This window comes from Neoarius graeffei, chromosome 23 (assembly GCF_027579695.1).
Source record: "Neoarius graeffei isolate fNeoGra1 chromosome 23, fNeoGra1.pri, whole genome shotgun sequence".
Classification (NCBI taxonomy): domain Eukaryota; kingdom Metazoa; phylum Chordata; class Actinopteri; order Siluriformes; family Ariidae; genus Neoarius; species Neoarius graeffei.
This window is the reverse complement of record NC_083591.1, coordinates 23,795,651-23,818,649: the sequence shown is the minus strand read 5'-3', so window position 1 is coordinate 23,818,649 and position 22,999 is coordinate 23,795,651. Positions and strand designations below refer to the sequence as shown.

Sequence of the window (22,999 nt, the reverse complement as noted above, 5' to 3'; positions counted from 1 at the left end):
AAGATCCCTCAGAACAGATGTTTTTCAAGTTGTGCTAGCCCACCACCTTTAAAGACAAGCACTTTCCTTATCTTGATTGTCATAAACTGGATATGAAAAGCATAGTCAATGTTATTTCTACAAATTTCTCAGTCATCTATATTTTCTACCACTCGTGGCAGGAAGCATAAAACTTAGGCAAGAATGAAAATATAGACATGAATGAATAGGTCACAATGATTCTTTTTTCTTTTTCTAATTTTGTTTGCTGACATGTAACATGTAATGGACCACATAATGTAACAATGAGATATGCAACTTTTTCCTGCTTTTATTGTGCCGTTTTGAGCTGTAGAACTTATGAATTGTGCCTGTTTTGCACTCTTATGCCTGCGATTTACTCGGTAAGACTCGCTCAAAGTCAGTGTTGGTGGAGCTCCCAAGTTTAATAAATAAATAAACAAACACACACACACACACACACATACATATATATATATATATATATATATATATATATATATATATATATATATATATATGTGTGTGTGTGTGAAAAATCTCCTTCTCACCCCCGGGGGGGGGGGGGGGGGGGGGGGGGGGGTTATCCATGTCATCCTCAAGCTCGGGTCCTCTACCAGAGGCCTGGGAGTTTGAGGGTTCTGCGCAGTATCTTCGATGTTCCTAGGACTGCGCTCTTTTGGACTGAGGCTTCAGATGTTGTTCCTGGGATTTGCTGGAGCCACTCTCCCAGTTTGGGGGTTACTGCCCCAAGTGCCCCCACTACCACGGGGACCACGCAACCCTTGACCTTCCACATCCGTTCCAGCTGCTCTTTCAACCCTTGATACTTCTCAAGATTCTCATGTTCCTTCTTCCTGATGTTGGCGTCAGCTGGGATCGCCACATCTATCACCACCACCCTCTTCTGCTCTTTGTCCATCACCACTATGTCCGGTTGGTTAGCCAGGATCTGTTTGTCAGTCTGGAAGCTGAAGTCCCACAGAACCTTGGCCCTGTTGTTCTCAGCCACCTTCTGTGGTATGGCCCATTGGGACTTGGGTACTTCTATTCCATACTGGTTGCAGATGTTCCTGTATACTATCCCAGCCACTTGGTTGTGCCTCTCCACGTACGCTGATCCAGCTAGCATCTTACACCCTGCTACTATGTGCTGGACTGTTTCAGGGGCTTCTTTGCACAGTCTGCATCTTGGGTCTGATCTACTCTGGTAGATCCTGGCCTCTATGGCTCTTGTGCTTATGGCCTGTTCTTGTGCTGCCATGATTAGTGCCTCTGTGCTGTCTGTCAGTCCTGCATTATCCAGCCACTGGTAGGATTTCTTGATATCAGCCACTTCCTCTATCTGACGGTGGTACATACCATGTAGGGGTTTGTCTCTCCAGGTTGTCTGTTCCTCCTCCTCCTCTGCACTCTCATCAGGGTTCTGCTGCCTGAGACATTCACTTAGCAGTTCATCCTTTGGGGCCATCTTTCTGATGTATTCTCAGATTTTCGATGTTTCATCCTGGACCGTGGTCTTGACGCTCACTAGCCCTCGGCCTCCCTCTTTCCGCTTAGTGTATAGTCTCAGGGCGCTGGACTTGGGGTGGAACCCTCCATGCATGGTGAGGAGCTTTCTAGTCTTGATATCTGTGGCTTCTATCTCCTCCTTTGGCCAGTTTATGATGCCAGCGGGGTATCTGATGACTGGTAGTGCATACATGTTGATGGCTCGGACCTTGTTCTTACCATTCAGCTGACTTTTCAGGACCTGCCTTACTCTCTGGAGGTATTTGGCTGTGGTTGACTTCCTTGTGGCTTCTTCATGGTTTCCATTAGCCTGTGGGATGCCAAGGTACTTGTAGCTGTCTTGGATATCACCTATGTTGCCCTCTGGTAGGTCAATCCCCTCAGTCCGGATCATCTTGCCTCTCTTTGAGACCATCCGGCCACACTTGTCCAATCCGAATGACATCCCTATGTCATCGCTGTAGATCCGGGTGGTGTGGATCAGCGAGTCTATTTCTCGCTCGTTCCTGGCATACAGCTTGATGTCATCCATGTAGAGCAGGTGGCTGATTGTTGCCCCACTACGGAATCGGTACCCGTAGCCGCTCTTCGTGATGATCTGACTGAGGGGGTTCAGGCCTATGCAGAACAGCAGTGGTGATAGCGCATCTCCTTGGTATATGCCGCACTTGATGTTGACTTGGGCAATGGGTTTTGAGTTGGCCTCTAGGGTTGTCTTCCACATTTCCATTGAGTTCTGGATGAAGGTCCTTAGGTTCCTGTTGATCTTATACAGTTCCAGACATTCCAGTATCCATGTGTGTGGCATTGAGTTGTAGGCTTTCTTGTAGTCAATCCAGGCAGTGCACAGGTTGGTCTGTCTCTTCTTACAGTCTCGGGCGACTTATATATTATATTGTATATAAGCTGGTGAGTGCTCTCCCACACCTGATTACTCTGTCTAAACCAGTGGTCTACTGCAGGTGAGGCTGTGGGGTTGGCATCCTATGGAATTCTGAGTGTATTCAGCCCATGGGAGAAACTATGCCCAGTCACGTTGGTTTTTGGGCAGAATGTTCGGAGGAAGCAGCCAATTTCCTGATTTGCGCCTTCTACCTGGCCATTAGCTTGCGGGTGATACCTGGACATGAGACTCTCAGAGACCGTCAGCTTCACCATAAAGCTCGACATGAACTTGAAGTAAATTGCATGCACTGGTTGTTGACAATGTCTTTCGGGATACCAAAGTAGCAAAGCGCATGGTTAACAATAAATGCTGCCATCTGAAATGTGGTGGGCAGGCCAGACAGAGACAAGGTGTAGGGACTTGGAAAACCAGTCGATAGTAACTGTGTTCCCCTTGGACTCAGGCAGAAAATTGATAGCTTTGTGGGACCTTGGACGTTGTGAAGTGGGCAGTGGCAGGAGTTGTGTGTGTGTGTATGTATGTGTGTGTGTGTGTATGTTTTATATATATATATATATATATATATATATATATATATATATATATATGTGTATGTGTGTGTATATATATATATATACACACACACACATACATACATATATATATATATATATATATATATATATATATATATATATATAAAAAACATACACACACACACACACACACACACACACACACAACTCCTGCCACTGCCCACTTCACAACGTCCAAGGTCCCACAAAGCTATCAATTTTCTGCCTGAGTCCAAGGGGAACACAGTTACTATCGACTGGTTTTCCAAGTCCCTACACCTTGTCTCTGTCTGGCCTGCCCACCACATTTCAGATGGCAGCATTTATTGTTAACCATGCGCTTTGCTACTTTGGTATCCCGAAAGACATTGTCAACAACCAGTGCATGCAATTTACTTCAAGTTCATGTCGAGCTTTATGGTGAAGCTGACGGTCTCTGAGAGTCTCATGTCCAGGTATCACCCGCAAGCTAATGGCCAGGTAGAAGGCGCAAATCAGGAAATTGGCTGCTTCCTCCGAACATTCTGCCCAAAAACCAACGTGACTGGGCATAGTTTCTCCCATGGGCTGAATACACTCAGAATTCCATAGGATGCCAACCCCACAGCCTCACCTGCAGTAGACCACTGGTTTAGACAGAGTAATCAGGTGTGGGAGAGCACTCACCAGCTTATATACAATGAGGCTAGAAGAAACAAGCAGTTCGCAGACCATCACAGGGTTGAAACTCCAAAGTATAACCCTGGTGATCATGCTTGGCTATGCACCAAAGACCTCAGAAAGTAACAGGGGTGTAAAAAATTCAACAGGAGGTACATCAGTCCCTACAAGATCCTGCAACAAATAAACAAGTTAACCTATAAGCTAGACTTGCCCAGACACTGTTAAATCTCCCCCTCCTTTCATACATCACACCTCAATCATATATCATGCCCATCATCCCTGACCACTAGCTACCAGTGCTCCCCCATCCACTCCACTTGCATCCCTCAACATGGATGGTTAGTAAGCATACATCAAGTCCACCCTTAACTCGAGCTTGTCAGCTCTACAACAGGAGTCAAGTCAAAGCATTTGACATGGGCACAGATACAGTGGTGCTTGAAAATTTGCGAACCCTTTAGAATTTTCTATATTTCTCCATAAATATGACCTAAAACATCATCCGATTTTCAGACAAGTCCTAAAAGTAGATAAAGAAAACCCAGTTAAACAAATGAGACAAAAATATTATGCTTGGTCATTTATTTATTGAGGAAAATGATCCAATATTACATATCTGTGAGTGGCAAAAGTAGATGAACCTTTGCTTTCAGTATCTGGTGTGACCCCCTTGTGCAACAATAACTGCAACTAAACATTTCTGGTAACTGTTGATCAGTCCTGCACACCGGCTTGGAGGAATTTTAACCCATTCCTCCGTACAGAACAGCTTTAACTCTGGAATGTTGGTGGGTTTCCTCGCATGAACTGCTTGCTTCAGGTCCTTCCACAACATTTTGATTGGATTAAGGTCAGGACTTTGACTTGGCTATTCCAAAACATTAACTTTATTCTTCTTTAACCATTCTTTGGTAGAACGACTTGTGTGCTTTGGGTCATTGTCTTGCTGCATGACCCACCTTCTCTTGAGATTCAGTTCATGGACAGATGTCCTGACATTTTCCTTTAGAATTTGTTGGTATAATTCAGAATTCATTGTTGCATCAATGATGGCAAGCCGTCCTGGCCCAGATGCAGCAAAACAGGCCCAAACCATGATACTACTACCACCACCAGGTTTCACAGATGGGATAAGGTTCTTATGCTGGAATGCAGTGTTTTCCTTTCTCCAAAAACAATGCTTCTCATTTAAACCAAAAAGTTCTATTTTGGTCTCATTCATCCACAAAACATTTTTCCAATAGCCTTCTGGCTTGTCCACATGATCTTTAGCAAACTGAAGACAAGCAGCAATGTTCTTTTTGGAGAGCAGTGGCTTTCTCCTTGCAACCCTGTCATGCACACCATTGTTGTTCAGTGTTCTCCTGATGGTGGACTCATGAACATTAACATTAGCCAATGTGAGAGAGGTCTTCAGTTGCTGAGAAGTTACCCTGGGGTCCTTTGTGACCTCGCCAACTATTACATGCCTTGCTCTTGGAGTGATCTTTGTTGGTCGACCATTCCTGAGGAGGGTAACAATGGTCTTGAATTTCCTCCATTTGTACACAATCTGTCTGACTGTGGATTGGTGGAGTCCAAACTCTTTAGAGATGGTTTTGTAACCGTTTCCAGCTTGATGAGCATCAACAATGCTTTTTCTGAGGTCCTCAGAAATCTCCTTTGTTCGTGCCATGATACACTTCCACAAACATGTGTTGTGAAGATCAGACTTTGATAGATCCCCGTTCTTTAAATGAAACAGGGTGCCCACTCACACCTGATTTGTCATCCCATTGACTGAAAACACCTGACTCTAATTTCACCTTCAAATTAACTGCTAATCCTAGAGGTTCACATATTTTTGCCACTCACCGATATGTCATACTGGATTGTTTTCCTCAATAAATAAATGACCAAGTATAATATTTTTGTCTCATTTGTTTAACTGGGTTCTTTTTATCTACTTTTAGGACTTGTGTGAAAATCTGATGTTGTTTTAGGTCATATTTAGGCAGAAATATAGAAAATTCTAAAAGGGTTCACAAACTTTCAAGCACCACTGTAGAAACAAGTTTTTCTGGAGAATAAAATTCTTCCTTTGCTGTCCACTCAGTGCAGGGATCATAACAAAAGTAAAAATAAGTTGAAAGTACAATAATTCCAATGGACACTCAACAATATACAGATTCCAATGTACTGTATATGTTCCACTGCAAATATATACAATCCAATGTACAATTTACTGTCCAAATCTTTTGGACAGTGCAATATTGTTTGGTGCGCAAATATTAATTTACTGTGTAACTCTGTGCAAGTTCTATGCACTGTGTGGTTATATTTTTGTATATATATATATATATATATATATATATATATATATATATATATATCTCATCTCATTATCTCTAGCCGCTTTATCCTTCTACAGGGTCACAGGCAAGCTGGAGCCTATCCCAGCTGACTACGGGCGAAAGGCGGGGTACACCCTGGACAAGTCGCCAGGTCATCACAGGGCTGACACATAGACACAGACAACCATTCACACTCACATTCACACCTACGGTCAATTTAGAGTCACCAGTTAACCTAACCTGCATGTCTTTGGACTGTGGGGGAAACCGGAGCACCCGGAGGAAACCCACGCGGACACGGGGAGAACATGCAAACTCCACACAGAAAGGCCCTCGCCGGCCCTGGGGCTCGAACCCAGGACCTTCTTGCTGTGAGGCGACAGCGCTAACCACTACACCACCGTGCCGCCCTTATATATATATATATATTAAAAAAAAATATATATATATATATATATATATATATATATATATATATATAATATCTATATAATATATTTATATATATAAAGAATGAGTCAGGGTGGGGGCAGGGCAGGGGGTCAGAACTGCTGAGTCTGAGGACCTGAAGCTAGAAGCTCTCTTAGTCTAGAGGTCCTGCATTTCACACGTCTGTACTTCCTGTCAGAGGACATGAGTGTCAAATGACTGTAGCTCATAGTGCGGGAGGAATACAGTTCTCAGGAGCAGTGGAGGATCCCGGCATCCTTGACCCCCTAACTCCATTAGGAGTTCCATGCCATACATCCAGCGAAACCAGATCCCCATCCCAAGTGCCGTCCCAGGAAAAGGTCTGCTGGGGGGTGGTGGAGGTGCTCTGTTGTGTCATCTTTGGAGCCCTTGCCAGACTCCACTTCCAAGAATACATTTCAGCCAACAAACATGGCCACCATGGACTACAGTTTCCAACACTCACACTTACTTTTACATTCTCAATGTCTGCACTTCTAATTTGACATACCTCTTCACAATCACAGCCAGAAGCTATTTAAAACAAACAAACACACACACACACACACACACACACACACACACACGCTCGGTGTCATTTTGTTGTCTGATTTTACCAAGCCTTTATTCTCATGTACATTCCTGGTTTTACCTAGCTTGAGTCCTTCATTCATGTATTTTATCCTTTGCCTCCGATACCGTTTGCTAATTGCCTCTGTGCCTGTTTTTGACCATGCTTTCTGATCATGGTTGTAGCGTGGCTGTAGTTATGTTGGATGTCTGAATACCGAATAGTCTTCATAAATACTGGAGCTGAGAATACCCTGCCTTAAGCTTTAAGCTTAGGAGTTTGCATTTGTAGTGTCTGGCTCCAAGTTAAGGTCGTTAGACAAATTTACTTTAAAGTTCAGCAACTTAATCTATTCTATTTCTCTGATTCAGGTCTGGGAGTGAGTGTGTGTGATTGACTACAGTGTGTGTGTGAGATTGCACCACGGCTGAGTGCATGGCAGCATCTCATTTCAACCACTCAGGCAACTCCCAGTGTTCTGGTCCCCGGCCCCCCTGCATGCACAGACCACGCCCACCAATGCTGACTCCAGCTAGGAGAGTTCAGAAACCACCAAATCAGATCTACACACACACACGGTAAACCTGGACATATCAAGCCAGCAGGGGGTGCCCGAGAGCAAGAGGGTAAGGATGTAAAAAATCCAGAAGAGCAGAGGAGGATAAAGAAGAAGAAATCTATAAATAGGAGTCAAAATCACATCATAAAATGACTGTATTACAGTGTAGTTCATATCTAGTGCACCACAAACAATACTGGTGGATATTCAGACATCCTTAGAGCAATAAGACTAAACTAAAATTCCACACCAAGATGCATTATAATTAATGACACAGTGATCAGCAGATATATAATTTTATCTGCAGGAATATTTACTGTTATCCAACGTTACATTTCACCATATTAACAAATCTGTGTATTCTAGCTCAACAGCATGTAGATAACTTTTGCCTCAGTTGAAGACAAACTGCTATTTCATGCAAGTTAATCTGTATTGTATAGTGTGTAATGTGTTTCCAAAACAAATGTAATTATATACTGTCAGAACCGAAAAAAGAAATTCAATTCTGAAATTCAAACTTAGCTCAACTGACTGAGAGCTTGAGTTATTTCAGGCAAATTAAAACTATGTAAGAATCCCTATTTTCCCTGTAGGCAATTCCTTATTCAACAAGTGTTGCCTGGCAAAACAAATGTTGCCCAGCAGCACTTATGTTATACCTGTATGTTGATAATGGTAATATTTCTCAATCATCAGTGGTCAGGTGATAGTCTTATGAAAATCCATGACCTTGAGTTTGACATTTCAAAGTCATTGAAGGTCAAAGGTCATGGTGCCAAATGAAAGCCCATATGCCACTTCCTACAAGTTGATAATGGTAAACATCTGTCTACCACCAACCGTTTTCAAAAATTATAGCCCTCTGAAAATCCGTGACCTTGAGTTTGACCTTTCAAGGCCACTCAAGGTCAAAGATCATGGTGCCAAATGAAAGGCCATATGGGCGCTCCTATATACTCATACAGTGGTGCTTGAAAGTTTGTGAACCCTTGAGAATTTTCTATATTTCTGCATAAACATGACTTTAAACATCATTAGATTTTCACACAAGTCCTAAAAGTAGATAAAGAGAACCCATTTAAACAAATGAGAAAAATATTATACTTGGTCATTTATTTATTGAGGAAAATGATCTAATATTACATATCTGTGAGTGGCAAAAGTATGTGAACCTCTAGGATTAGCAGCTAATTTGAAGGTGAAATTAGAGTCAGGTGTTTTCAATCAATGGGATGACAAATCAGGTGTGAGTGGGCACCCCATTTTATTTAAAGAACAGGGAACTATCAAAGTCTGATCTTCACAACACATTTGTGGAAGTGTATTATGGCATGAACAAAAGAGATTTCTGAGGACCTCAGAAAAAGTGTTGTTTATGCTCATCAAGCTGGAAAAGGTTATAAAACCATCTCTAAAGAGTTTGGACTCCACCAATCCACAGTCGGACAGATTGTGTACAAATTGAGGAAATTCAAGTCCATTGTTACCCTCCCCAGGAATGGTCGACCAACAAAGATCACTCCAAGAGCAAGGCGTGTAATGGTCAGCGAGGTCACAAAGGACCCCAGGGTACCTTCTAAGCAACTGAAGGCCTCTCTCACATTGGCTAATGTTAATGAGTCCACCATCAGGAGAACACTGAACAACAAATGGTGTGCATGGCAGGGTTGCAAGGAGAAAGCCACTGCTCTACAAAAAGAACACTGCTGCTCGTCTGCAGTTTGCTAAAGATCATGTGGACAAGCCAGAAGGCTACTGGAAAAATGTTTTGTGGACAGATGAGACCAAAATAGAACTTTTTGGTTTAAATGAGAAGCGTTATGTTTGGAGAAAGGAAAACACTGCATTCCAGCATAAGAACCTTATCCCATCTGTGAAACATGGTGGTGGTAGTATCATGGTTTGGGCCTGTTTTGCTGCATCTGGGCCAGGACGGCTTGCCATCATTGATGGAACAATGAATTCTGAATTATACCAGCAAATTCTAAAGGAAAATATCAGGACATCTGTCCATAAAATCTCAAGAGAAGGTGGGTCATGCAGCAAAACAATGACCCTAAGCACACAAGTCGTTCTACCAAAGAATGGTTAAAGAAGAATAAAGTTAATGTTTTGGAATGGCCAAGTCAAAGTCCTGGCCCTAATCCAATCAAAGTGTTGTGGAAGGACCTGAAGCGAACAGTTCATGTGAGGAAACCCACCAACATCCCAGAGTTGAAGCTGTTCTGTACGGAGGAATGGGCTAAAATTCCTCCAAGCAGGTGTAAAGGACTGATCAACAGTTACCAGAAATGTTTAGTTGCAGTTATTGCTGCACAAGGGGCTCACACCAGATACTGAAAGCAAAGGTTCACATACTTTTGCCACTCACAGATATGTAATATTGGATCATTTTCCTCCATAAATAAATGACCAAGTATAATATTGTGTGTCATTTGTTTAACTGGGTTCTCTTTATCTACTTTTAGGACTTGTGTGAAAATCTAATGATGTTTTAGGTCATGTTTATGCAGAAATATAGAAAAGTCTAAAGGGTTCACAAACTGTCAAGCACCACTGTAATCGTAAACATTTGTCTATCAGCAACCATTTTTGAGTTATAATGGAAAATGTGTTTTGACCTTTCCGGTGACCTTGACCTTCACCCAATTACCCCCAAAATTTAATCAGGTAATCTACGGACTATTGCCCACCTACCCTGAAAATCTGAAGTCAATCGGTGCAACCATCTAGACGCTAGATTATTACCAGACACACAAACAAACAAGGTCAAAGGTCATGGTGCCAAATGAAAGCCCATATGACTTCCTATATGTTGATGATGATGAACATCTCTCTGAGTTATAACAGAAAATATGCAAATTTTAGCAATGACTTTGATTCCCCCCCCAACATTTGACCCCCAACTGCTAAGAAAACTATGAGATACACCCCATCATGTAACATATCAATGGAAGCAGAATTGAAATATGAACATTTTGGAATTGGTTTGAAGTAAATATGATTAATATGAAGGAAGATATCACGGGGAAAAAAAAGCACACGATTTTGACCTTTTTGGTGACCTTGACCATGACTGGATGACCCTCAAAATGTTGGAGGTTCGATTTGAGACCAATGCCCATCTATCCTGAAAGTTTTATGAAAATTTGTCCTGCAGTTTTCCTGTAATGTAAAAAAAAAAAAAGAAACAAACAAAGAAGCCCCACCAAAAACAATACCTCGCCCCCTGGTGGACTCCATCCCGGGCGAGGCAATTAATCAAGTAGAAGATAAACAATAGGACAGAACTAAAAGTTTGACACCTTCATATATAAAAATAAACATTCATTTTAAATGCGTTTTTTCATCCAAAATGACTGACAGACGTTCTCCTGCAGAGTTTTTAATAAAATAAAAATCACACTTAATAGCTTGTACTGCTTTGAATATAAAATCTTTATTAATATTGTTTGATCTTGCTGCGCACAGGAAAGTGGTTGAGCATCAAGTCCCCTGCTAGACAGAAATTTGGCAAAGTCTATAGCGTCTTAAATTTTTTTATTATTTTTTTAATGAATAAACATTTATATTGAAATGTGAGCGCCATAGCTGGTAATTATGATTGTGCATACTGAATGCTGCATTGCTCATCATATCACATGCACATATAGACACGCACACAGGTCAACAGACTGAACATTCAAGGTTGCCTATCAGGATAAACACTGTGTGGTCATTCAGTGGTCCCACTGACTGTTCAATGCCGTCAAGGACTCAGTGATGTAGGTAACAATATAAAAGTGCACATATAAGCACGGCTTCACAAAGACATGTTAAAACAGTACTACTGCTAAGCAACGCTTCAAGTACCAGTAAAACGAGGGGGGGGAACCCCCAAAACCCAAAAAGCCAATAATACACTGTTGGCTCAACAGTTGTTATACTGTTCAAGATAACAGCAATGTTCTTGCCACTACAATTATAAGAGTAGGATTTCTTAGAGGCAATAGAATTACACTTTTCCCCCACTGCCTAATGATTATAATAATATAAAAGACCAGCATGCAAGAGTGAGTCAACCTCAACACACCCACAGACACAGCTTTGTTACTACACATGAAAAATACACATTTCCTATCAAGACAAAATATATTGCACTAAGTTTACAAAATAGATCATTAATACAGACTATAACATATGAATACAAACATCTGTGTATAATTAAAGGACTCTTTCTAGTTGCTCATGAAGCAGAATAAAAGTTAAGGAATAGCCTGTAATGCAGCACGTTACCCCAAAAAGGTCAGTGGTGTCTAATGACCATAAGCTCATTTCCTGTCCGCTCACCTTTTCCTGCAAAGTAAGACTGTGAGCTTCCTGTCAAAGACTAACCTGGTCAACAAATCTCTTCATTCACTCAACTGGAGAATCAGATCAATAACAGCCTCTGGCACGTCTGCACTTTTCACCTCATGACTTTTCCCTACATGCACAAAGTCATAGCTACAGTTTCCACATTGTACCACTCAGCCTGTCGATATGTATGATGGTTCTCATTACCATACCTATCGACATTTTTCTGTATTAATAATTTGTCATAAACTGATGAGTTTATGTTTTCACTCCTACATAAATTATTAATACAGAGAAATGTCGATAGGTCAGAAGGGTGTGTAGATCCAGTGTGAAAGGTGAAAATGCATGAAATAAACAATGCAAAATTACATATGCTGTCATGCATCTTTTATCGTTCATGATTTTACTTGTTTGTAGTTTGAAAAAAGTTTGGTATAGCGCTTTTGTTTTTGTTCATTTTTGTATTTGTTGTCAATATTAAAACAACAACAAAAAACCAAAACAAAAAACTCCAGATGTATTAAATTGGGTTGCATTAAAATCTTGTTTAAATTCCCAAAACCAAAGGATGTAAAATGTATTTAAAAATTAAATAAAACAGTATTTAAAACAGTATTATAGTTTTATATGTCCAGTGCCCCCCCATGATTATTGGCACCCCTTGTAAAGATGAGTAAAATTGGGTTAGGAAAAATCCACATTTTGGGGAATTAGCTTCATCTTACACTGGAAAAAAAATGAAAAGAAAAAAAATCCAACCTTTAACTGAAATAAATGTATTTAAATAAAATCAAATCCCTCATCAAGAAATAATTATTTAACAAAAACAAATGTACCACTATTATTGGCACCCTTGGAAATTATTGTGAACACTATGTAACCAAAGCATGTTTCCTATTGAAATTATAAAAATGTTTTTCAAGTTGATTGGAGTGTGTAGGAAATTTCAAGTTGTAATCCATGACTTCCTGATTAACTGGGGAACAAATATGAGGTCACACAGAGAGGCCAAATTCCTTTGGGTCACCTATCAATATGGGAAAGATAAAAGAGACACACAAACCAAATGAGGGAGAAGTGTGTGGGCCTTCATAAGTCAGGGAATGGTTATAAAATAAATAGCTACTCACCTGAAAATGCCCCTTTCTACTGTTAGGGCAATAATAAACAAAAAAAAGTGGACACCAACTGGAACTGTTACGGTACAAACTTACCTGGAAGAGGACCCAAGTTTATTTTTCCCCCATGTACACTGAAGAGGAGGGTTAGAGAGGCCAAAAAAATTCCCCAAGGATTACAAATAGTAAATTACAAGAAAAAGTAAAATCTTAGGGTTTTCCCAAGTCTCCAAAACCACCATCAGATGTCACCTCCACACCAATAGATTATTCTGAAGGTTTGCCAGGGAAAAAAATAAAAAAGCCTTTTCTGTCAGTTAACTACAAACGCAAGTGCCTGAAGTTTGTGAAACACTACTACAACTTTGACTGGAACTGTGTTCTGATGGAAAAAAAAAAAATAGAAAAAATGGAGCGTGCACAAGAGAGGGCCTAAGATCCTGGATGATCTAGAGAGACTGTGTAAAGAGGAAGTCTCAAATACCCTGTTCTGTATCGCCAACCTTATAAAATGTTATAGAAGACTCGGTGCTGTTTTACTGGCAAAGGGAGGTTGTACAAAGTATTAAATGCAGGGGTGCCAATAAGAGTTGCCCGTTTTTATTGAAAAGTATTATTTCTTGATGAGGGATTTGTTTTTCCTCTGAAAAAATTTATTGTAATTAAAAGGTTGTATTTTTCTGATTTTTTTTTTTTTTACATGCGAGATGAAGCTACTTCACCAAAAGGCAGACTTTTTCTAACTGTCTTTACTCATCTTTACAAAGGGTGCCGATAATCATGGAGGGCACTGTACCGGTATGTCCAGAGAAGAACTTACATCGTCTTGCACCACTAGAAAGATTCCCATTTTTCTCTTGTGATCACACAAAAGAAAAAAATGTCACACTTTGAATTATTGACCTATAATTTGCAAATGTTGCACAAATTTGCCTGTATTTTTAATATATGGTAATATTTGCGCCTGACATTTAGCAAGTAATAAACCATGTGATGATTAAAATCTAAAGTGAAAGATCATCCAGAAGAAGAATATAATTTGTTGATGGATGGATGAATAAATGGGCAGAGCAAGTGAACTGTGTTCAGTACAGGAGGGTGTGTGTGTGTGTGTGTGTGGGGGGGGGGGGGGGGGTAGTGTCAAATCTTGTCTGCATGAATAAAGGAAAAACACTAAATATGCTGTGCATGGTGTCCAGTGGACTGAGAACCAAAACACACGAAAGGCCAGTGAGTCACTACACCATCATAAACCATCCACAACATGGTCTGTGAAGCCCATATTCACTTATTCATCATTATCATACTGAATGAAACTCTTTGGTAATAATTCTTTGTAAGATACAGTTTTTTAAATAAATGTTTCATAGCACAGTTCCAGTAAATTACTATAATTAATTCTTAATCCTAAATATATACATTATTTTGTAGGACGGAGCAAGAATATATGCATTTTACACACTTCTGTTTCGCTGTTCTCCCAAAATATGAACAAGACAATGATAAATCAGTGCATGTGAATATAAACTTCCAACCTAAAATATCTACAATGCGTTTCTAATATCTCACAAAATAGCTTTTTAATAAAATTATTAATCAAATAAATAGGTAAATAGCCAAAGAATTTGGAAGAATACATTTTCCAATAACTACATACCCTGAAGTGTTATTCCTCCTATGTATACCATAACGTGTTAAAGAATTTCAAATGTCTCTTGAAGTTAATGAGAGAAAAATGGGGGGAGAGAGGGGGGCAGCTTGTCATATTAGCAAGAAACTAGAAATTGTAAACTCCTCCAGCCTCAAGATTCTCCTATGGAAGAAAACGTACTGACCGTTACACTGGAGACTCGTTCCATAAATGTTAACTAAATGTCTGCTTACAGAATGTTTTACCATATCAGTGATGATGCACCATTTTGAATAATTACAGTAATTTAATCCTGCTACTGGTAGTCTTAGATGATGCGAACTGTCCATTATATGCAAGTTACGAGTGGTTACTATAGAAACACTAACTTATTAGAACTAAAGCATGAACATACACTTGTGATCTGAATTACAGCTGACACTACTGTCAGGGATGCCGTTATAGAAAATCAAATCAACCAGATAAATCTAACCTGACAAATCAAATTTGAGATTTCACCAGTGCTGTGGTATAAAACATTTTACTGGACCTTTATTTGGGTTTAATAGTGTTTATGAATATGGGATTCACAGAAAATCTTACCCAAAGACAAAGATTACATCAATTCCAGTTCATGTCACGGTGAGGCTGCAACCACATCACCTTCAAAAATCCTGTCCAAAATCCTACGCGACAAAATCTTCACATGAACAAAACACCAACAAACCAAGTGCTGGACTTGTAGTTGGAAATGTTCGTTCTACTTCACGCCAATTTAATTCACCTGCAAGTTATTCTTCTAAACATTTCGAAGTGTCCAATAAATGGGGACCATTACAATGTTGTTTGTTCGTTCGTTGTAGTAGGATCAAACATAATTCATTATAATTGGGTTTAATGTGCAATGACTTCTTGAACAATCTTTAATGAAACCATCCTCAATCTTTTTACGCTACAAATTCAGCCAACGTAAACAGCTTTCCTGGCCAATTTTCAGTCTAATTTGGATGCGAACAGCTTTCATAACACTGCTCATTTACACACATGGCTCATTTGCAAATCAATCCAACAGAACAGTAAGATTTCAGATGATCTGGATTAGACTACTCTGACACCACTGAGAACATTAAGTGCTGCCCCGAGAAACTCTGTCTAAATCTCCTAAACCCTATTACACAAAAGTAGTGAGATAATAGCTGCAGATTAAAAGCATTCGATGATTAAAAAAAAAAAAAAAAGGGCAGCTCACCAAGGAATACATTTACAGCATATGATTTCAGAGATTTACAGCATAGTGTTTAAGCTTTTAACAGTCACATTTGAAGCGTCAACATTCTACTCTCATGTATTTGCTTAGCTAGAAGAATAAAGTCTCTAAGAACCTTGCTTGATATTTTGAAACTTTGATCCTAACATTACAAGTATATCTATAAGAATATAGAAGTCTTGCAGTCTAATTACAATACAAGCTGCAAAAATGTGCGGAAAAACAATGGTCCAAATTTTTCAGGATGTTTTTCCACGAGCTCTGGATTTGATTAGAAGCTGTAAATAGCCATTCTGAGCGTGTCTGTTTGGGGCTCTTTAGTGACGAGACTGTCACGATCACAGTTTGTGCTCTTATTTGCATCTATAAAGTGCACATCCAGCCAAAAATGCAACAAACTGTATTCATACATCATAAAATTATATATAATAAAATGCACTGATATGTTTCAGGACATTTCAAATAGATACATTCAGCCAGTCCACATTTCAGGGCTCAGTAATCAAGTGGCTGGCTCAAGCGTGTTAGGAATTGGGACAAATAAAGAAAGACTGGAAGTTTGTATAGTCTAGAAACCACTGATCTATATGAAACTTTGTGGTATCAGTTCACATCCCTGAATCTGAGGTGCTCAAAGCAACTTGTGGCAAGTGCAGGGATTGCGGTGAACATTCACTCAGAGTCACGTTCTACTGTGGCTCAAACAAACAGTCATACATTCAGAGACAGGAGATTCCTGCATGCTAACATCATGTCATACAGGAGTACCGAGTCTCAAGGGCACGTTTCAGAGGAATTAAGTCATGTAAACATTTTTTTCAAGTCTGTGATTCACGATGAGACAAAGACCTCTGACCCAATGCAGCTGAACACGAACACACACACACGCCCACGCACACCATCCCCTACCCTACATGATTAGTGTATAATGACAATGATTACATAGCTGCTGATAGTAACTGGGATAATTCGTTATTGCGTTATGGGCTGCAGAGATCTACAGTGCTCAGGTCAGATTTCTTGGTCTGAATTTCACTAACTCTTTAGAAGCAAGTGATAGATTCGTCCTTGGGATTAAGTACATTTTCAGGGTCAAAGGTTACAGTGCTGGTCTGCTTAAAGGTGAACACAAAGCATGTAAAGGTGCATGGATGTAATAAAGATCAAGGGTGAGTGGTTGTGAACTTGTAAAGGGCAAAGGTTAAAGGTGAGTGATTGTGATACAGTTGAGCTTCAGACTCAGTAGACACAGAGGTCAGGAAACTTCATCTCATAGACAGGCACAGACTGGTACTGGGCGTGGCCTGAAGTCACAGTCACTGTGCCGGAAGGACTTGGGGGCGGGCTGTGAAGAGAGACACAGGAAGAACCACCAAAATCACATGCAAGTTTACAACCAGAACACTACAGTTCTGGAAATGTGGAGCTTACAATAGGAATTTTTCATTCACATTATATTCGCTTGTTTTGGCACAGCGCTGCTGAGGACTTTAACTTTCTGGGGTCGAGAGCTTCACTGGTGAAGCTCAACAGGTTTAGAATAAGTAGATCATGTATTTAGAGAAATAGCTTTGCAAGTTTTTATCATACAAGCATGATAAACATTCACAGAAACTTTATACTTGACACTTTTCTATGTGCCTACTGCCAAAAATTATATTTTTTAAATTACCTAAATTAGATGAAACATAAAACTTGTCACCTTCCTCAGTCAAACCTGAGTCGGAGTGCTGTGTGCTCACTTATGCATTCATAAAAGACTATATCATGGCGTTAAAATGTGAAATCACTTTCACTCTCGATTGGTTTCTCTTTTGTGCTGGGAACGCCCACCGTAAACAGGATAAAATACATCAGCCACAGTTTAGGCCATCTGTCTGGAGGTAAAACTTGCTGCGAGATGGCACGTGGATTTGATGTTCAGGAAGCACTTCGTACGATTCAGGACAGCAATTCAATTCAATCTTGAGAACTGTGACACTGATTATGAGCAGTGCCTTTTTTTTTTTTCTTTTTTAACTTTGACTCGATCCAGCCGAAGATCAACATGAGCAAACATAAATATTTCTTTTATTTATTATGAGCATATTGGTTGATATGCGTGCGCTGTAAAAACGACTGAGCAATTTTTCCAGAGTTAAAAGTATTTTCCTCAAAAATAGTTCATTTTGCTCTTTTCTGAGTTTAGAGAGTACAATTTGGAGTGGGAGCAAAATTACACAGTAATTGTATAACAGAGTCGGTTGTGGCTCTGAACTGAGTAAAATAGTACAAGAGACACAATATTTCAAAACACAATGAATAGAGTCAAATACCACCACAAAGAGTAAAATAACACTGAATTGAGTCTTGAAAAACAGCTCTTTTTTTTTTTTTAAGAGAGGGCCCAAATGTTACCTGGCACAGAGTAAAATTTTCTTAGAGTAAATTTTACTCAGGCAAATTTCCTGTGCAATCTTTGCCTGCTTCTTGAGTAAACAAAATGTGCATCGGTGCTTGTTTGCCCTCTTTTCTTCTTCTTCGTCTTTTTCTGGCACTCTAATGATCTTCGCATGGTCTGACGTCAATTTCAGCAAATCTAAGCAGTATTTTCAGTCATATGACTTTTTTTGTATTCAGCACAAGTTCAGCTACAATAATATCCATGTAGTACGTACAGTATGTCATGATTGTACTTTTTGAAAAATACCAGATAAATGAAGATGTTGTAAAAAGCAGTTTTAGAACTGTGTTGGAATGTGTGAAAAAAACATGACCTTACACATCGTGACGAACCGCTTAGATCACTTGACCTGATGGGATTAAGAGTTGGCAGTGGGAGGAGTTTTCCATTCAATATGACAAATTTTTTGATGGCCAGTTTGATTGTCCAAATCAGTGGAGCAGATTTAAGTTTTTGTGCTTGATCCATTCCTAAGACTGAACAGAATCACCTCAAGTGATCAAAATGGTTCCTCACAATGGAACCGTTCCAACACAGTTCTAAAACTGCTTTTTACAACATCTTCATTTATCTGGTATTTTTTTTAAAGAACAATCATGACATACATACTACATATATATTATTATAGCTGAACTTGTGTTGAATACAAAAAAAGTCATATGACTGAAAATACTGCTTAGATTTGTCGAAAGTGACAAAATCAGAGCATGCTAAGATCATTAGTGCCAGAAAATACCCTCAGACCCCAGAGGATCAAGGATTAATCAAGGATGTTGATTAATTTTCTACACCAGCACTGTTCACACAGTGGTGTGGGCTGTAGTTCTTATACATTATCATTTCTATAGTAACAGCTCATTCATATGGAGAGGATTTCATGCCACCTTAAAATAATGACAGAACAGGCTGATGTTGAGGCTGAGCGACTCCCTCAACAGTCCAGCCACAGTCGTATTACCCTGTGCCTCAGCCATGTCAGTATTTGTCTGGATAGCACAAGATGATGCCTGTTTTGTTGGATAATCGATTAGATCTTGAGCAAAACTCTCTCAAGCCATTTTCCTCAACCACGTCCGCTGTTTACTATGGAGCTCTGACTGAACAGCGATTTTCGTTTCCTGGTTGCATGATTTCAGTGTGTACTTTTCAGGAAAGAAAATGAGCCGAAGACGCGTACTGCATTTCAGTGTGGCGTGGCACGATTTCATAAACTGTGTGTAACAATCATTGCTTTCTTGGTTAGTGGTTGAACAAGATGCAAAGGAATGAAATGATGATTATGATTTTCACAGAAACGCATTCTCTTCATGTCGCACACTGAAAAACAGTGACTGATGTGCACTGCATTTTCACATGGCATGGTTTCTGCATGCTGCTCAATGTGGCATGAAATCTTCTCCATATGTTCACAGGGACTTGTATGGTGGACATGTGGCATAATCTAAGCCTAACTAAACAGATTTTTTTTTAAAAATGTATAATTGGTGATAAGGTGAAATATTCTGTAATCACATATTTATGAAGGGAGTCTCAAGTGTCAGTAAGTTTTCCACCACAGGAGAGTCTTCAGGAAGAGGATGCATACATGCATTCCAGTTTCTTGGTAACTGGACAAGCAGTGTTTTTTTTTTTTATCATTAACTTCAAGAGGAAAAAAGAAAGCAGGGAAGTGACTGTTGTGAAAGAGGGAACAACATACCTGTAAGTGATAAGAGGAACTAACTATTTTTTTCATGGAAGGTCAACAATTTTAAAAGTAACGATGTTGCAAAAAATGACATCTTAGCAAGTGAAAATATCTTGAATATGGGAAACGTCTCATTTCTTGTTAATCGATAATGAGTGAAATGAAATATATGCTTATTCAGCCTCTTTTAGATGTGTTTACTTATTACAAGTTTTAAACGTTCTTTATTTTTAACACTCAGGAAGAAAAATATTTTAAAATGGTGAGCAAATGGCAAGATGAAAAAGGGACTCACCGTATAGTCAATTCAAAGATCTGAGCCAAGCGATCATGCAGCATGTTCGCCTAAACACAGTGAGACAGAGACAGAGCTTGTTTACACCCTCAACAGTGTGTGTAAATCAAGCAATTTGTACTTCAGTAATTAACACACTTCATTCTATCAGCATTCTGCTGTGGACTTTATTTTATTTTTTAAGTATAAATCCACTCTCTGCTTACCAGTTATAGGGCTAATCTTCCAACATTAATACACTTTATTACACTCATTACTGACAACAGAGCAGGAATAATACAGATAAGGCTGCTCTTAAGGGTCATGATGTGACCCTTCAGTTGTGGAACAATTCACGTGCAACCAAGGCTTTCTGAAAGTCAGGTTTATGTTGGTTGTGTTTTTTAACCAATATTTATAATCTCCCAATAAGCTTTCCTTTACTGTTCTGGTTAATTGGCTGTATTCTACACCCAACACCCACACTTTTGTACCTTTGATTCGCAATGGGCTGCAATCTCCTCAAACGGAGCTTTCTGGAATTTCTCCATCACCTGCCGCCTCTTTTCTCTCTCCTGCTCTTCCAAGCCAGTGGTGTCTGGGACACAGTGATTAAAAACAATGCACAACAAACATATACACAAATGCCTACACTTAGGTTTAAATAAATGTATACAAAGAGACACACAAAGTTGATGGATGAAACTTCTTACCAATGGCCTTCTTCAGAGTCTCGTAGGTAATCTCTTCTGCTAACTGCGACTGAGAAAAAAACACATGCATACACATTTTAGTACGTTATCTTATGGATTTTCAATGGTTACATGGTTGAGTCTAAAAAAGTTGAACATATCGGTAACAGGTCATATAACTTCAGTTCTAGGCTCCTGCTGCTGGCTTTATGATTAATTTTGGGCATCTTTTTTCCCCCCCCTTATACAGGTGTTAAAATGATACTTTTAAAATGGTGCTTGAGCCACAAAAAGGTTGACAGCATTAATGGAAAATTCCAGGATTTTTAACCTGGGCCCTATTTCCTCCCATTTCTTTGGGTCCAAATATTTACTAGGGACAAAAACAATCAAAATAATAAATTGAACAATTACACACACACACACACACTTTATTATATATATATATATATATATATATATATATATATATATATATATATATATATATACATACATACACACACACATACACACATATATATATATATATATATATATATATATATATATATATATATATATATATATATATACACACACACACACGTATGTTATTTACCAGCTGGGAGGTCCGTATCATGAAATACCGTGACCGAGGTCTTGAAAGTACTGACTGAGGTCAATATTCAAGGCTGAGGTCATGGTATTTCACCATATGGACCGACCTTAAGCTGGTAAATAATATCTCATATCATCTCTAGCTGCTTTATCCTGTTCTATAGGGTCGCAAGCAAGCTGGAGCCTATCCCAGCTGACTACGGACGAAAGGCGGGGTACACCCTGGACAAGTCGCCAGGTCATCACAGGGCTGACACACAGACAACCATTCACACTCTCATTTCACACCTACGGTCAATTTAGAGTCACCAGTTAACCTAACCTGCATGTCTTTGGACTGTGGGGGAAACCGGAGCACCCGGAGGAAACCCACGTGGACACAGGAAGAACATGCAAACTCCGCACAGAAAGGCCCTCACCGGCCACGGGGCTTGAACCCGGACCTTCTTGCTGTGAGGCAACAGCGCTAACCACTACACCACCGTGCCGCCGGTAAATAATATATTTATTTTTTTCTTTACCAAATTCTAACAGAAAACGAGAGCGCCTGAAAGAGAAAACCGAGCTGAGCCGCCATTTCGAATCCTCATTCACGGCTGTAATGCAAATTGCTTCCTCCTCGGTATACAAGTGCACTTCCACGGCAGGAAAAAAACTACATTTTGCCGCCTATGTAATCCCCTATTTATACAAAATTGAGTCATTCAGGTTTCAGCCATGTTTTTGCTCGGCGTTAGCAAGTCACAGGTTTTTAGCTTTCTCCTGTAATGTTTTCTTTTATTATTTCTTCCTCAGGGTAGTAAAACTCGCTTTCGCTGTGAACATCGTCATTATCGCTATCCATGATGTAAAATTAATGCTATTCTCCTGAGAAATGTGAAAATAAACATTGACAAAAATTGCTACTATGTTTGTTGTTGTTGTGAACGAGTGAGTCGCCAGAGGTCTGTAACCAGGGTCCGTAATGTAGGATACGGACCCGCTCACCAGCCAATCAGAGCGCGGGATTTGATGGAAACCGGACCGCGAAAAAAATAAATATGGTTATTTAGGTATGTTAAACATGTTTAAGGGAGCTACTAGCTAACGGTAGGCATCTGCTCCAAAGAGAGCAAGTGTAATGTTAATTAGCAATGGCACACGAGGTGCAGTGATGCTCATGTTGCATATGTTGCCTGTCACATCCATTTTGGAGTACCAGAGGTCAAATATTTTATAAAATTGTTGAAATAAAAAAAAAAAATCTGTTGAATTTCTTTTCAATTTGTTTGGAGGAAAAAAAAATCACAATTAAAAACACCCGATTTCAAAATAATTTTGCTGTATCTGCTAAGAGTAAACCTGGGTTTTATGAAGCACAATGAATGTATACATGTAATCACTCATTTAAATAAGTAT

The 22,999-nt window shown here is 39.5% G+C and overlaps 1 protein-coding gene across 3 annotated transcripts in view; it reads right to left on the bottom strand.

Moving 5' to 3' along the window:
• Positions 1 to 10,972: 10,972 nt before the first annotated feature.
• The window catches only part of efr3a (EFR3 homolog A (S. cerevisiae)), a 182,667-nt gene continuing 170,640 nt past the window's right edge, over positions 10,973 to 22,999 (bottom strand). For all 3 annotated transcript variants that reach the window (XM_060905946.1, XM_060905947.1, XM_060905945.1), the window contains 4 exons: positions 21,023 to 21,071; positions 20,804 to 20,907; positions 20,331 to 20,380; positions 10,973 to 17,250 (listed from right to left, as the gene is read on the bottom strand). In XM_060905946.1, the coding sequence (XP_060761929.1) occupies positions 17,145 to 17,250; positions 20,331 to 20,380; positions 20,804 to 20,907; positions 21,023 to 21,071 (309 nt within the window). In that variant the 3' untranslated portion in view covers positions 10,973 to 17,144. The remainder of the gene's footprint in view (positions 17,251 to 20,330; positions 20,381 to 20,803; positions 20,908 to 21,022; positions 21,072 to 22,999) is intronic.